The 14845-nt window shown below is 49.2% G+C and overlaps 3 protein-coding genes and 1 pseudogene across 3 annotated transcripts, besides 5 other annotated features; 3 read left to right on the top strand and 1 right to left on the bottom strand.

Annotated features, from left to right (window-relative positions):
- The first annotated feature begins 3533 nt into the window (after nucleotides 1–3533).
- Nucleotides 3534–3559: a microsatellite.
- Nucleotides 3560–4761: 1202 nt separating this feature from the next.
- Nucleotides 4762–6480, top strand: ACLA_003330 (annotated as a pseudogene).
- Nucleotides 6481–6706: 226 nt separating this feature from the next.
- Nucleotides 6707–7114, bottom strand: ACLA_003340 (uncharacterized protein; the record flags this gene model as incomplete). The annotated part of the gene is made up of 3 exons (XM_001276346.1): nucleotides 6707–6805; nucleotides 6902–6949; nucleotides 7013–7114. The coding sequence occupies 3 exons, from the start codon at nucleotides 7112–7114 to the stop codon at nucleotides 6707–6709; spliced, it is 249 nt and encodes an 82-aa protein (XP_001276347.1).
- Nucleotides 7115–8666: 1552 nt separating this feature from the next.
- ACLA_003350 (putative aldo-keto reductase (AKR)) lies at nucleotides 8667–9648 on the top strand (the record flags this gene model as incomplete). Its single annotated transcript, XM_001276347.1, has 2 exons — nucleotides 8667–8909; nucleotides 8962–9648. The coding sequence occupies 2 exons, from the start codon at nucleotides 8667–8669 to the stop codon at nucleotides 9646–9648; spliced, it is 930 nt and encodes a 309-aa protein (XP_001276348.1).
- Nucleotides 9649–10396: 748 nt separating this feature from the next.
- Nucleotides 10397–10416: a microsatellite.
- Nucleotides 10417–10904: 488 nt separating this feature from the next.
- Nucleotides 10905–10935: a microsatellite.
- Nucleotides 10905–10936: a microsatellite.
- Nucleotides 10937–11493: 557 nt separating this feature from the next.
- On the top strand, nucleotides 11494–13948 carry ACLA_003360 (heat shock factor family protein; the record flags this gene model as incomplete). Its single annotated transcript, XM_001276348.1, has 2 exons — nucleotides 11494–11960; nucleotides 12025–13948. 2 exons carry the CDS (start codon nucleotides 11494–11496, stop codon nucleotides 13946–13948), a joined length of 2391 nt encoding a protein of 796 aa, XP_001276349.1.
- Nucleotides 13949–14273: 325 nt separating this feature from the next.
- Nucleotides 14274–14309: a microsatellite.
- Nucleotides 14310–14845: the final 536 nt, after the last annotated feature.

Consider the following 14845-nt stretch of genomic DNA (forward strand, 5'->3'; position numbering starts at 1 on the left):
AGTCTCGCCGATAGATATCACGATTCAGGGGGGGGGTGTATTGCGACGGGACGATCGAAATATGCAGCAGAGGATTCGGTATCTGATTGTGATACAGAGTAGCTAGCTCATGCGCCGCTTGGAATTATCAGTCCGATATGTGGACTGGTTCTTCGTTTCGTCTCTGGGGTCTTTCAGGGGGAGGGAGACAATAGGCCAGAGGAGGTCTGTCAGGAGGTGACAGTCGATGATATCGGTCCTGAAACTGGGACTTGGAGAGAGAACTTTTCTTCTGGATTGAGATTAAGATTAACAAGGACGAAGAAAAGCAATGATATAATGAGAGAAGAACCAACCAGACGAGAGAGACCAGAAACCAACTGAACTTCGGTCCAGTGGGTGGCACACTCTTGTACTTATATTCACGGCATGAGCAGCAGAGATTCGGCAACCACCTAATGTCTTGATATATTCCGTTTTGGTCTGGGCGATTCCCCTCCGAGCAGGTACAGTACAGTAGATAGGAGTCTAATTCTCTAGTCTTTTTCCTTCCGAATCCCCCACTGGTGTCTTCGTATCATTTCTCTCCCTTTGCCCCTGGACCCTCTCTCCTGGACGTCTATTCTTCCTCGGGACTAATGGGGTTGCTAGATGGTCCCACTTACTATCTATTTATTTCTTCTTCTGTTTTAATTATATCACGGTCTTCGATTTCCTCTAGTATCATTCTCCCGCTGGCTTACGGGGTTACCAAAGTTCATCCTTTCTCAGATGCGTTCAACCGTCTCTCTGTACATGCTGACCTCCCGTGCCCCCTGTATATCTGTCTCAGACTCGTCCAAAGGAGTGTCTTGCCTCTGCTTCCCATTCCCATTGATCTCCCCGCCTCTCCTCGAGTTTCCCACTCCAACAGCACGGGGCATCAAATGAACTTAGGCAGTCGGGACGCTCTGACTGACCTGCCATGCCAAGTTGATCCTTTTGCTTCGCCTTCTCCCGCCCCTGACCGGAGCATTTCCGGCCAGTCAGGTGTTATTTTACTCTCGTCAAGAGCACCAGTTTGAGGACATAGAATCTTCGGATCCTTATAAGATGTCTATATACAATCGAATACACCACATCCCAGAGACAGAACCGCGCTAGATACGCTAGATACCTGTCGTCTCGTCTAGTCCTCCCGGTAGTTAGTCTACCCATGGCAGAATATGGTACCTTTTCCTAGCTTCCGGCTGACTGACAGATTTCCCCCTGAGCCGGTGCCTGGGATTCTCTGAGTACTTAGTTACAGACGCCATTTTTTCAACCCAAAGCTAGATGGCTGGAGCCTTGGAGGGCGTGGGATCCGCCACTGTGGATTCCAGGCAGCCTGTTCAATGCCGGAAGTAGTCTTGGGAGGTATGCTTCTTCATTCGGCCATGTCGATTGGTCTTTGGGCTGGATCAGCAAAGGGGAACAGCCCACACGAGCTCTTGCTGCTCTAGTTCACCTGCGTTGGAGTAGATCAATAGCTTCTCTGATGGACTGAGAGCTACGGGGCATGACCATCAGTCACGATTAACACACATCATCGAGCTTGACTCCAGCGTTCCTTGCTGCTTGAGCGTTGAGCGTTGAGCCCCTGAGTAAGTATGGAGATCAACAAGTATCAAATCACTCAGACGACGGATACAACCGTTGCGAAACAAAGAAAACCTCAAACCCGGTCGATTCAATCTAATTTCTGCTGCAAGACAATTGCTTCTGACTAACGGACGACTAACCAAGTATCCCCAAGAAATTCCTCAAATTAAATCGATCCGTTTGACCGTCTGTGTCAAATCTCAATAGTACCTGGAATGGGCCCCATCCGGAGTACATCTTCCGTCCCCGTAACTAGACAACCCCTATTCCATCGACTTGTTTGAGTCTATCAGCCTTGAAGCTCTCAAAGCAGAAAAAGCTCCAGAAATAACTAATATATGCTCTCGACAAATGATGTTAAGCATAGCTCGCAGCTCCATTCCCGATGTTGCTCGAAATTGGCGAGATGACGGTTTCTGGAGGGGGATCCGCCGTCAATCCCCAATTTCTGGCCTTGGGAAATGGCGAGTGGGAATTCGCCTTCTTAGACAGTAAGCTAGAACACACTAGAGGGGGACCAGAAGTCATTAAATCTCTGGCAGACGTTTTGTCGGAGTACTGACTGTCTCAGAACTCAAAAGTACTTAGTCAGTTGAGAATTGAGATGGGTTTCTACCTTCTCCAACTATCTACCATCTACTTAACCGTGCGACGGGGGGTATCCGTTGTTGGCGGTTGATACGGGGTAGAAGTATAGCATCATGGAGGAGTTTACACAAACAAGAACTCTTTGCCTACTCAGTACTCACTCGATAATACTCCATTGGTGATGATGATTATTCTTATTATTCACTCCCCTTAAGCTCTAGCCCAACTCAGTGGCTAATCCCACTGCAGTCCCCACCTCACCATTAAGTGCTAGATATCTCTTAGTCCAAGTGCTCTAGTTAGTCCCGCGGCGTGGCTTCCGGAGGCCCTTCTGTAGATGATCCCGGCACCGGAACTCTCCACGCGTATTCTATGGAACATTCTTAGTCTGTTCAGTGGGCTTGCTAGAGTAGCCTATGCCTTACTAGCCCTGCTAGGTTTTGAATTAATAAAATTTCCTTAGCTGTCGTGGCTTTTACTAGAGTAAGGCGCAGTCATACGCGGTTATATTACCGTAAGCTACGGTGCTGGTCTGGTCAGGAGTCGAGACTCAAGAAAGAGTTGACTTCGAAGTAGGTACCTTACCCCTCCAGGAGACAGACGTATGCAGATAGATGTAAGTCAGTCCTTACTTGGATCATCCACATTGATGGAAAATGACGGCTGTCGTCAGTCGTCACCGTCTACTGTTGCGTATCCAGTTGGCTTTTTCCGATGATTGTGGGACCAAGCGATGGTAAAGGTGCTCGTTGTTTGCGAGTTGAGTACTGCCCAGGTATCTATCCAGATATTCATACGTTCATACAACGGAGACAGAGCGAGGATAGCGCATAACGCTCCACTTGGCTGTGGCGAGGGTATGACAAATCCAATCATTTAATCCAGCTCGACTTTTATACAGTCCAAACAAACTACCTATTCTATGGCGCAGATATCTAGACTCTTTGTGCCTTACTCCGTATGCGTGGAGGATTATCTGGATATACCCCATCCCATCTTCTGATGAAGAGTTTCTATGTACTACTACTATGTACTTACTAGGTGTTTGAGCATAGCCGTACTATCTAGTCATAGCCTGCAATCTATCACGATCTTCAATCTCCAGAGTCCTCGTAGGTAGATACCGTAGATTCCCACATATCACTAAAAGTTGCATAATGCAGGTCGAAAAAGCAAAAAAAAGAATTGATCATCCCCCAACCCTCACACTCACTACTGCCATTGGACAACGCCAGAGCAGGAATGATCATCAGGAGCTGCATGTCGGCCCCCATTGCATACAATATGTCATCGGTCTTGTCAGACTCACATCCCTAGACAGGTGTTGTCCGGTTGGCTCTCTGGAGTACATACATACATACCTACATACATAGGATAGATAGTACCTAGGTACCTACCTACTTCCATACAGTTAAGAACGGAATAAACCCCCCCCCAAATGCATATCCTATTCCTACGCATCTGGCGGCAGCGGTACTTTGTACTCGATCCCAAAGTACTCTGTATGACTTACGCCATAGTCCATCATCGACTCCTGTCTCCCATCTCCATCGACAATCGACCGATCCAGGTCCAACAAGACGGACAAGGCGCATGATCTTGATTCCTGATCCCCCTGTTGTCGAACTTGCCACTGGGACTAGGAGCGCCTGTACGCCCACAAAGAAGCCTTCCTTTGAGTCGTCTATACCAGTATCTATCTAATCATCTCAAAGAATGTGAAACAGATTTCCTCCCCCCGGGGAAAAAGAGAGGGGAAGGAAAAGGAGGAGCCAGCGGTCTTGACTTGTACAACCTGGTTTGATTTGTTTCTACGGAGTATGGAGTGTCTATCTAGATAGTTAGTCGGTGTCTACTTGTTGGATCTCTTTCAGGGGATGGAATCCTTAGAGGATTATAGTGAGGCCATGGTCCATCTCACGTCTTTTCTTTTTTTTTCCATTTCTTCTGTTTCATGCATTGTTGGGGCGTGGTACATGTTTGCGGCATTTGCGGTCGTACTTGGGTTCTGGCATATGATATCAGTTCCTGGTCAACCAACAGGCTGTGGGATGCTGATTGGCAGTTTTTTTTTTGGTTAAGACCGTTTCCCGGATTTGGATACGTTGTTGGAAGCATCGAAGGCAAAGGTACTTGGTACGGAGACCAGGGGTAGTATCTGTAGATCACTATTGACTACTCTAGTCTCTACCTTGTAGGTCCGTAGATTCAAGAGATTCAGACACGAGCAATGAAGACAGTCTACCCATGCATCGGAAATGCTGCCTCAATATTTCCAGGGTGTCCCCAAAGCATGGATATGATGCCAGAGGGCGTCCCTTACACAGTTATCAAAGGGAAAAATCAAAGTTGATTGGTCAAATCAAAGGTATTACGGAGTAGTTCCAGTGGGATTTACTTATGATTAAGAGCACACCTATCCTCTACATCCACTTTGTTATCATCATGTGATCAGAGCCATGTATAGTGAAGTCTCTCCAAACTTGCCATCACTGTATCTACACTTAGGAAACACCAATGATGTTCAGACTTCACAGAACTTCAAAGCTTTTCTGCGTGCAGTCAAGGTCAGTTATGGAGTTCAGGAAGAATTCAGAGTTCTTAGAGCAGACCCGCTCTGCGAACCTCAGGCAAATCGAAACAAACCATGACTTCTTTCGTTACACATCCGGTCGTTGGCTATATAACGAGCAATCACAACTCGAGAAGCAGTATGTGAAATTTAACGTTCCAGCGCTGCAGCAGACTGCCGGTTATATAGTTGGCAGTCAGTGTGTCAAAATGATCAAGTTGCCCGAGGGGCTGTACAACAAAGTGTTCTCTTTAGAAATGGAAAATGGCAGGGAGATTCTGGCGAGGATTGCAAACCCAAATGCTGGCCATCCCCAGTATGTTGTGGCCAACGAAGTTGCAACACTTGATTTTGTGCGTGCTGCCTGTTTCACCCTATTCAATCTGCGTTGGCTAACATTTGGTGTAAATCGCGTGCAGCTTCGCAACGTCCTTGATATCCCAGTTCCAAAAGTCCTTTCTTGGAGCTCTCCGTCTTAACCTAACGCGGTGGGCGCTGAGTATATCCTTATGGAGAGAGTGAAAGGACGCCAGTTAAGTGAGGTCTGGGACGCCATGTCTGAGGCCCAACGCTTTAGCCTAGTGAAAAGTCTGGTAGAAATCGAGCAGAAACTTGCAAATGTCAGGTTTGCGCTCCACGGCAGCTTGTACTATAAGGATATGTATCCGCATGGCAGAAGCATCATTGACCCCACTGAGCCGGAACAAGAGGGTACATCGAATTTTGTTATGGGTCCAACAACGCAGCGTTCCTTTTGGGAAGACGAAAAGCAAGAACTAGGCATAGATCGGGGCCCTTGTATGACTCTTTTTTTAATGTACACTGACGAGTCACTAACTAGGGGAAACGGCCCAAGAATACCTTTCATCTGTCGCAAGCCGTGAGATTGCCTTAAAGAGATGAGTCCTAGAAGATCCAGCGACACCTCTACTCCTGGGAAAGACGCAATCGGGGCGCGATACGCACATACATCTTCTTAAACAGTTTCAAACGCTGCTACCTCACATACTACCCCCAAAAAAAAACTCTTCGTCCTGTTCTACTGCATCATGATCTTCATTCAGATAACATATTTGTGGATTCATCAGATCCAACAAAAATATCAGGCATAATTGACTGGCAGGCCGTCTACACTGCTCCGCTCTTCATGCAAGCCAAATTTCCTTTAATCTTTGATTGCGACGACCCATATCCGTGGGGAGCTGTTCAGCCTAAGTTGCCGGAAGGCTTTAATAAATACCCTTTCACCAGCAGAGAAAAAGATGGCCGAGGCACGACTTGGCAGACTGAGGTTGAAGAAGTTCTACGAATTAGCTTCGAGGAAATTCAACCCGCCTCTCATCAAGGCCATGGATGCCATGAGAAATGATGATGACCCTACTTCTTTCGTATTTCACATTGTCAGACAGTCCTCTCAGGATGGTCCAATCCCGCTCAAAGAACTTCTCATACAAATTTATGAGAAATGGGATCGAATCATGAAGCGCAGAGGTTTAGCGCTGCCATGTCCTATTTCTTTCTCAAAAGAGGAAATTGACAGGAGTCGGCAACAGATAACCGAATGGGCAGACGTGTATAGTGAGTTTGACAGGCTGCGAGCGGATACCATTGGTAAAGACGGTTGGGTCTCACATGATGAATATGACGAAGCCATGCGCAGGTGGGAGAACAATAGAGGTCATTTAGAACTCCTTCGAGAGCGACTAGACCAGCTGTTGTGAGATCCTTCTGCAGCTGTCACTGCTACCTTTGACGGTTACCTTCCTTGTCCGATATCTATCGGACAATATTAGTTGGCAGCGTCTTATTTCCCTTTTGACGCAATTTGTTTCATCCAGTAAAGATATGCAAGGTTAGCAGGTAGACAAGTGGCTCAACCTAGCCAGTAACAGCCCTTATATCATTAGCATTGACTTTATGCATGGTGAAGTTTAGCCAAAGTCAAATTTAATCCTTTCCAGCTAAAAAAGGTTGGGCTCCACCATACTTGACGAGACGACGAGCCGACTGTTGCAGCTTGTCTTTCAAAAAGGAGTGAACCATGAGCTGAAACAACGGTTCGTTGACTGCATGAAGTCCTAGCAGAGTGGAGGACTTTCTACCCTACCTCTAAGCTCACCCTGGGTTCGTATCACAACATACCTTCTCGTCTAAGGGGAGGGCCGATAGCCAGCTGTGGGCTTTCCCACACTCAAAAGGATCGTTAAGGCTGAGTCAGCTTCATGATATGGGCTCGTGGCTGCAGCAGCCGACCTCCAGGTGGTCGTGGGCAGGGAGCAGGATGTGAGGATCTCGTATGCGTCCGCCGGAATCTGCCAGTGTCTTTTCTTGAGTGAGGAACTGCAGGAAACGCATTTTGCTCACTGGATGAAGAAAGTAGGGGGGTGATTGGATTGATAGAATGAATTGTTGACGGCTTGTATTGGAGAGCTGGTTTTGATTTCAACTCATCCAAAACGGGTCGCTGCGTGTTTATATATCGAAACAGTCCACCAACTCTTGGCATGGATGTTTCTCATAATTGCTCGGTTCCTGGGATTGAGGAGATTGTTGTCTGGAGTTCAACTCCCACGCTGATTGGCGAACAGCTCTGTCGGCTAGCTGCGATGCTTGACAGAGGCTGCGAGTTGCTAAGCCTCTCCAGGGCAGATGTATCAAGCATTGGATTTGTTGAATGAGCTCACAGATACAGACAGACATCGAAAAGAAGCGTTCTGCCAAGAGTGTGTGGTTATCGCTACCAGACGGAGACGGCGGGGATGGCCGCCCTCAGCCTCTAATTTTGGACCCTGGATGGGGACGACCATGGAATCAGTCGATATTCCAATAACAATTGTACAGAGTATGTCTAGTAGGACTTCAGGAATCTCTAAAGTGGGTCAATAGTGTGGCAGGGTCTATGCCTGCAGTTGTGTCACTGGTGTATAGAACAAGCATTGAGGATCCCCAGGTGCCCCGGAAAGTCTCCATCATGAGCTGATCTTGTGCTCCTGTAGCTCTCGATGATACTGTCAGCACTTTACCGGACAATCTATTGTTCTACTAATGATGCCCTCTGGTCTGTACATCTTCAATCAGAGTTTTCGCAGTCATTTTGAGCTACTTTGGAGTAATGGAATAGAATATCCCCGGGGGTGCATTTCCAGGTGGCAGATGAGCACGTCTCGATGATAACGAACAGTAACAGCGCAGCGTCAATACAGCCTCGATTCTGCAGATTGAGGTTCGTCGTCCAGAAATGTTGTGCAGACTGCAGAATGCCGGAAAACTTCCAGTGTGTCGATGGGACTGGTGGATATTGCGGGTAGCAGCTGGGGTTGTCCACAGCCTCCCCGCTATAGTATATAGATGGATCGGCAGGAGGAAGTATCGTTATCTTGACAGCCTAATTCTCAGTGCTTATCTACCAGTGATGAGAGGAAGAATGATGATGCCTGTGGTATTGGAAAGTTCTGCAGCAAACTTCAATTATGGATGATATTCTATATTCTTCAACTGAAACGTAACTTGAAGTAGGATATGAGCATTATAATGATCAAGGCTGATTATGATAATCAAAGCACCGGCATGAGATGGGCGTCTCCTGCATCTCGCATGGATGGTCCAGGATGGCAATCACGCAGTCGAGGATAGAGTATCAATCAGGCGCTACCTACTGGGCGATGTTGATAGAACTTCAGTCATTCACACTAGGTTAGTTGTCTCTGTTTAGGTCATGATGAGGTCAAGTGGACTGATTGGATGGTTCAGCCGGAATCAATAACCGCCCCAGGGGACGTCTTTTGTCAACTGCAACGACTCTCACCTTTTTCTACCAACCTGTCAAGGGCGCTCTTTGTTCGACAAATACTATTTCAAACCATCAAGAATTACCAAGCAGCGTATGGCTCGAGCTGCGACCAGTAAAATGTCCTGGGATAAGTATCTACTGCGTCCCGTCCCAAGCGCCCCATCCACTTATCTTCCGGTCCTCATCTATGGCACGGCATGGAAGAAAGAGCGGACCGCGGACCTAGTGTACCAGGCATTGAAGGCAGGGTTCAGAGCAGTAGATACAGCTGCCCAACCAAAACATTACCGAGAGGATCTGGTAGGAGAAGGCATTCGCAGAGCGATTCAGGAGGGGGCAGTCCGACGCGAGGATATATATGTGAGTTTGACCTTTACTCTCGCTTTCGGAAGAGGTCTAATAGTATATCTAGCTCCAAACCAAATTCACGTCCATCCAAGGGCAGAATCCTGATAACATGCCTTATGATCCCAAGGCTTCGGTGACGGATCAAGTGCATGCTTCAATCAGCTCGTCTCTGCACAATCTCCGTCCGTCAGACGCGCCAGTGAGCGTCGAAGATGCCTACATTGATACGCTCGTTCTTCACTCGCCTTTGCCGACAATGGCGCAGACCCTGGAGGCCTGGATGACGCTAGAGACATACGTTCCGCATCGCATTCGGCATCTAGGTATATCGAACTGTACCTTGCCTGTGCTGAAAGAGCTCTACTCCCAGGCGAACATCAAGCCGGCAGTGGTGCAGAATCGCTTCTACCCGGATACACGATTTGACGTACCGCTGCGCGCTTTCTGTCGCGACCAAGATATCATTTATCAGAGCTTCTGGACCTTGACGGCCAACCCAGAGTTGATTCGATCACAGGCTGTCCAGTCCCTCGCGGAACACACCGCTGTCAGCCCCGCCGCGGCGTTGTACTGTCTTGTTCTGGGGCTAGGAAAGACGACTGTTCTGAATGGAACGACCAACACAAGTCGGATGCAGGAGGATCTGATAGCGGTGCGAAAAGTCCAACAGTTTACACAGGTCAACCCCGAACTCTGGGAGAGGATGCTGGCCCACTTCAAGAGACTGACAGGGGATGTTGCTGCTCTGTGACGCGTGACGGCGTGAGCAGACCTAAGCTCGATCTCACTATATGATCCCGTCTCATATAGCCATCTAGTTTTGATTCTGCTCCATGGCATTGCTTCCAATGGCCTTATCGCCGCCAGGAAGAGGCATGCACCGTATGGATAGAATTCGATGGAAACATCTAGAGCCTACGATAGGAGCAAGAAATCAATAGGAGCGCAAAACAACAGGGCAAAGGAGCGTGAAACTGGATTCGGCGATGAACATGGAACATGCCTGAGGCCGCACACCGCAAAAAGGGCAACACAGTCCGAGGTTGACGCGTTGTGATTGGTCCAGTTCCTCCCAATGTGGGGTGGTGTATGTCAAACTAACCTTTTTGGCCAAAATGTCAAGTGTCACGTGAAAGGAGTGGACACCACCCTGTAACCAATGGGAGAGCAGCATTTCAAAATTTAACTCATCAGGGTATATACAGAGTAGGTACTTAGATTTCTCTATCACGTGATTCTAGTAGTCTACTAGAACTGACTGGAGATGAGAGACCACTCACCACACCTCATCAAAAGATATATCATTATTGTTTAGATACTTATCCACCAGCATATGGCAACATGGGCGGTAGTGGCTCTAGGAAAATTCAACTTTTTCTGACAAAATTATTACCTCGTCAGAAAAAAAGTCAAAATGACACGTCATTTGGGTCATTTTGACATTTTGATTCTCCTACGTGACAGGTTGATGCCTCAGGCACCAAATAATCTTAATCACGGTAGTAGTAGTAGTAGTAGTGTCAAGAGCAACATCTCCGACCACAGTATATTGGCTACATGTATGCTAGGGAGTCTCACTATTCATGCGACTCATCACAAGATCTACCTACATATTCTAGGTACTATCCCATAGGTATCTACTTTGTACGGAGTACTGCTATACTGTGCAGGGCATGAGCCTTGACACCTGGCTGACTCAGCCCGCCAACCAATCAGCAGCGGCTCCTTGGCGGGCCGACTCATTGACCTCATCCACCCGCCGCCAAGCCTGTTTGACAAAGTGAGATTTGCCAGTTTGTGCTTTTGTACGCCGATGGGCTCCTCTTTTCCTGCGCTGAGCACAAGTCTTCTTCTTTTGGGTATCCTGAACCTCATCACGTTTCCTGACGCCTTCTATTTTTGTTGGACTCCGTAGGGCATCCCCTCGTTCTCAGTTGACACTGCGCTTGTGAGACTCGATTGGGAAAAAGACTATTACCTACCTACAATCGAACATCATTTCTTATTATTGATTGATTGATTGATTGATCGATTGATTGCATGCTACTTTCACTGCCCGCCTCGCCGACCTCGACCGCCTAGACGGAATTCATCGACAGCAATCATTTCCAGCCCATCACAACGGCTCTTTCTTTCGACTGCGGAATTGCCCTCCGGATCTGCCTGCCTATTGTCTGCTCTTGCGTTGATCCTCGCGATAGCGCCTGTCGCGTCTGTCGCGCCCCCCGCCATTGACAAACGCTTGATTCTTGCCCCGTCAGCAGTGCCGCCCTCCTCCCGCCATCAGTCGACCTTGGTTCTGCTTCGGTGCTATCGCCTTGCATTCTGAGTTCCACACGACGTTTACGACTACTCGTTTCGCCATTGCCTTGATAGGCCGTGCCACCATCGCGTCCTCCTCCGACCCTTCCTTGCCCGTTTGTCGCTCGTAGCAAGACCGACAAATTTTGGCGCTGCATCTCTGCCCGCATCCCACCGAGGAATCTTTCACCATCACCGACGACGTACTGGCTTCACGGTAGCGATCGATCTTTCGACACGAGTCCGAGCTGACGCATTCCGACCCGCGTGGAGGCCGGCAACTCCATCGCCTGTGATGAGTCCTCAAGGCGTAACCCGCAAAAGACCTGCTCCTGGCACACCCCCTCTCGTCCATCCGCAGATAGGCCCAGCGTCCAACTATCCTGCGCCGAACCCCGGCACCCAGCTCTCGAATGATCAGTTCTTACAATGGGGCCAGAATCCTCCCACGGTCATGACACCTCCCTACACTGATGTCGGCTCCTACAACCTGCCGGCCTACTCGACAAATCAAGAAATCCAGGGAAGTGCGCCCGCTGCATCAACCCAGATCGCTCGTAGACAGCTGCCGAATCAACTCGTCAATAGAGGTCGGGGATATGAACAGACGACGGCGAACTACCCTGAACATGGAGTTACTGGAGGAGAAGCAGGAGCATGGGGGGAAAGTCTCGACGAGCTGTATCGGCGCGCAATGGTTGCGAAGAGGGAGGCGCAGGCCAAACGAAAACAGATCCCGCCCTTTGTACAAAAGCTGAGCAGGTAGGCTGATTCTTTACTCTTCCCCCGTCGAACGTTCTCTGAGGCGCTAACCATTACCGTTCAGTTTCCTGGACGAGTCAAAGAATACAGATCTCATACGATGGTCTGACGATGGGAATTCTTTCATCGTGCTTGACGAAGACGAATTTGCCAAAACATTGATACCGGAACTCTTCAAGCATAACAATTACGCTTCGTTTGTTCGCCAACTGAACATGTACGGATTCCATAAGAAGGTGGGGCTCTCCGACAATTCAATGCGAGCCAGTGAGAGAAAAAACAAGAGCCCCAGCGAATACGCAAATCCCTATTTCAAGCGCGGCCACCCGGATCTGCTCTGGTTGATCCAGAAGCCCAAGAACACGGCAGGCCAAGGGAGCAAGACCGGGAAAGGGAATGTGCGGGTCAAAACCGAGGAGGTGGATGACAACGAGGGGGATGAATATGGTGAAGATGGTGCGTCCCGGGATGACCGTAACCGCAGTCGCCAACTTTCTCTAGTACCCGGGAGTCTGATGCCCAAGGATCAACTTGCCGGTGTCTATCGCGAGTTGCAAGCCATTCGTCAGCAGCAGCAGATCATCTCCAACACCATCAGCAAGTTAAGGCGAGAGCATGAGCAGCTGTACGCGCAGGCGGCCAATTTCCAGGAACAGCATAACCGCCATGAAAACTCCATCAATGCCATCCTGACTTTCTTGGCGACGGTATACAATCGCAGTCTCCAGGGCTCCGACGGCACGCAGAACCTTGCCAATTCGTTTGCTGGCGTCATCTCTCAGGATCAAGGTAACGTCGTCGATATGGGGGATAACTTCCCGCTGAGCGCGCTAGGTGCTGCCAACATGAATAGTCCTAGCACACAACGGACACTAAAGAAGCAGCCGTTGCTGCTGAAGGCGCCCCCCGTGCCGGAACGCCATGGCCGCGCGACCACGTTGTCCCCCGCAGCCAGTTCCTACGACCGCTCACAGTCTCGCAATCACAGCCGACAACCCAGTGTTGCCCAGCCTGGCCATGTCGAAGAGGTCTTCGAGACCAGTCCTCGACCCAAGGGCACACCGCCATCGCAAACCCAGCAACACCCACAGCGGGATATCATGTCTGCGATCCATAATTCCAATGCGCAGAATGGTATCCCGACGACATTTGCCGATTTCCCCAATGTGCTCTCCTCTCTTGAGACGTCTGGTGGTAATTCTCCGCTCACCCCTAATCAGCGCGCCGATATGCTCCGGCTCATGGCCAACGAGACTCATAACGACGCAAATATTCCCGTTCCGACGAACAGCGCTCTAATCACCCCGACCCCTCCACCCATGCCGCTTAATTATTCCGGCCGCCTTGCAAATACCCGCGCCGAGATAGATAACCTCATGAAGATGCAAGCCGAACAAGATCGCTCTGTGCAAAACTTGACCAACCTTCTGCAGCCTTTGAGTCCCAACGGATCCATTCCCGGCATTGCATCGGAAAATGGAGGCGTGCCCCCTCCCCCACTTGACCTTGACGCATTATTCAATAACGACTACTTCACCGATATTGGAGACCTTGAGCACAATAAGAACAACCTAAACTTCGGTGACTCGACCAGCTCAGTTCCACCGGCCGTCCCAGCTGAGCCTCCCGTTCCCACCGGTGTGGACGACCTGAAAGATGGAAGTGATTTGTTCGACTTTGACCAAATCCCTGCGGAAGCAGATCTCTTTGATCCCCCAGCCGCGCCTGACCAGACTACCGGATTCTTCCATGGCTACGACGGTACTGGCTACAGTCCCATTGGCGGTGCAAGCCCGCAGCTGCCGATCGGCAACAAGAATCACAATATGGACTCCGGCCGGATTGTCGAAACGATCACTGACAGTGAGGCAACCAGTCCTAGCGGCACTGTGGACGAAGCCCCCCAATACAATGGTGCGAGCGGGGCTAGTGATTCTCAGGGAGGTAAGGGATATGGCGGCAATGCAAAGCGACGCAGGAAAGCTTGATATCTGCATGTCATCTACTAATCTGGCTTCGTGTCAGTGAACCAAGGCAAAGACGTGCTGTCGTGAGCCGAGGAAAAAACAAAAAAGCGCGGAAAAAGAAGTCAGCAGTCAGAGATTGCTGAACCATGGAGCGTGCATTCGGGCGATTTGAGGTTTACGAAGTCAAGTCATCTCCTTTTGATGCCATCGTTTATACATTGTTGTGTCATCCCTTTCCATTTTGCGCAGCTAGCAAAGTAGCAGCAACAGAAACACTTTGCACCCCGAGACCGGTACATAATAACGACTTTTAAATCCTTTTCTCTCCTCTTCTCTTCTTCGTGAACCCCCCCCCCCCCCTCCCCCTCCTCCTCCCTCTCCCTCCCGCTTCCCATAAGGAATCGTTGTTTTGTTTCGTTGATGGCTGGATCTGTCGCTAGACGATCCTGCTTGGTGTTTTCTTGACGAGTCCATCTCAGAAAACAAGGGAGATGGACCTTGGCGCTGGAGGAATTTGCTCTTGTCGCTCATACTGTACGGCCGATTTGAAGATAATGAGTACATATTTGCAGCTATACCAATAAAAATCCTGTTTGTGTACATGCCATCTACTTGTTGACGTTTTCTGTAGGCAATTGATTCCTGCCTGGGGGCCATGCTTGTTGGTGCCTGAGAAGCCAGGCTGTCGCTCGTTCGCTTGTTGATGATGATCGCCTCTGGCTTTCCCAAGTCTCTCACTACCTCTAGGATCAGTTTGGGAATATAACACTGTACCACGAATGAGGATACTAGACCCGTGCTATCTCCAACTGGATCGATCTAAACGCGGCGCCCCTCTGTCCAAGAAGGAATATTATCTCCGCCTTCGAAGCCTTTCGCAAGTGCTTACGGAGTCATCTACGCGTACTACATCGCTCA

The sequence above is a fragment of the Aspergillus clavatus genome, genomic scaffold (assembly GCF_000002715.2).
Source record: "Aspergillus clavatus NRRL 1 1099423829750 genomic scaffold, whole genome shotgun sequence".
NCBI classification, from domain to species: Eukaryota; Fungi; Ascomycota; class Eurotiomycetes; order Eurotiales; family Aspergillaceae; genus Aspergillus; species Aspergillus clavatus.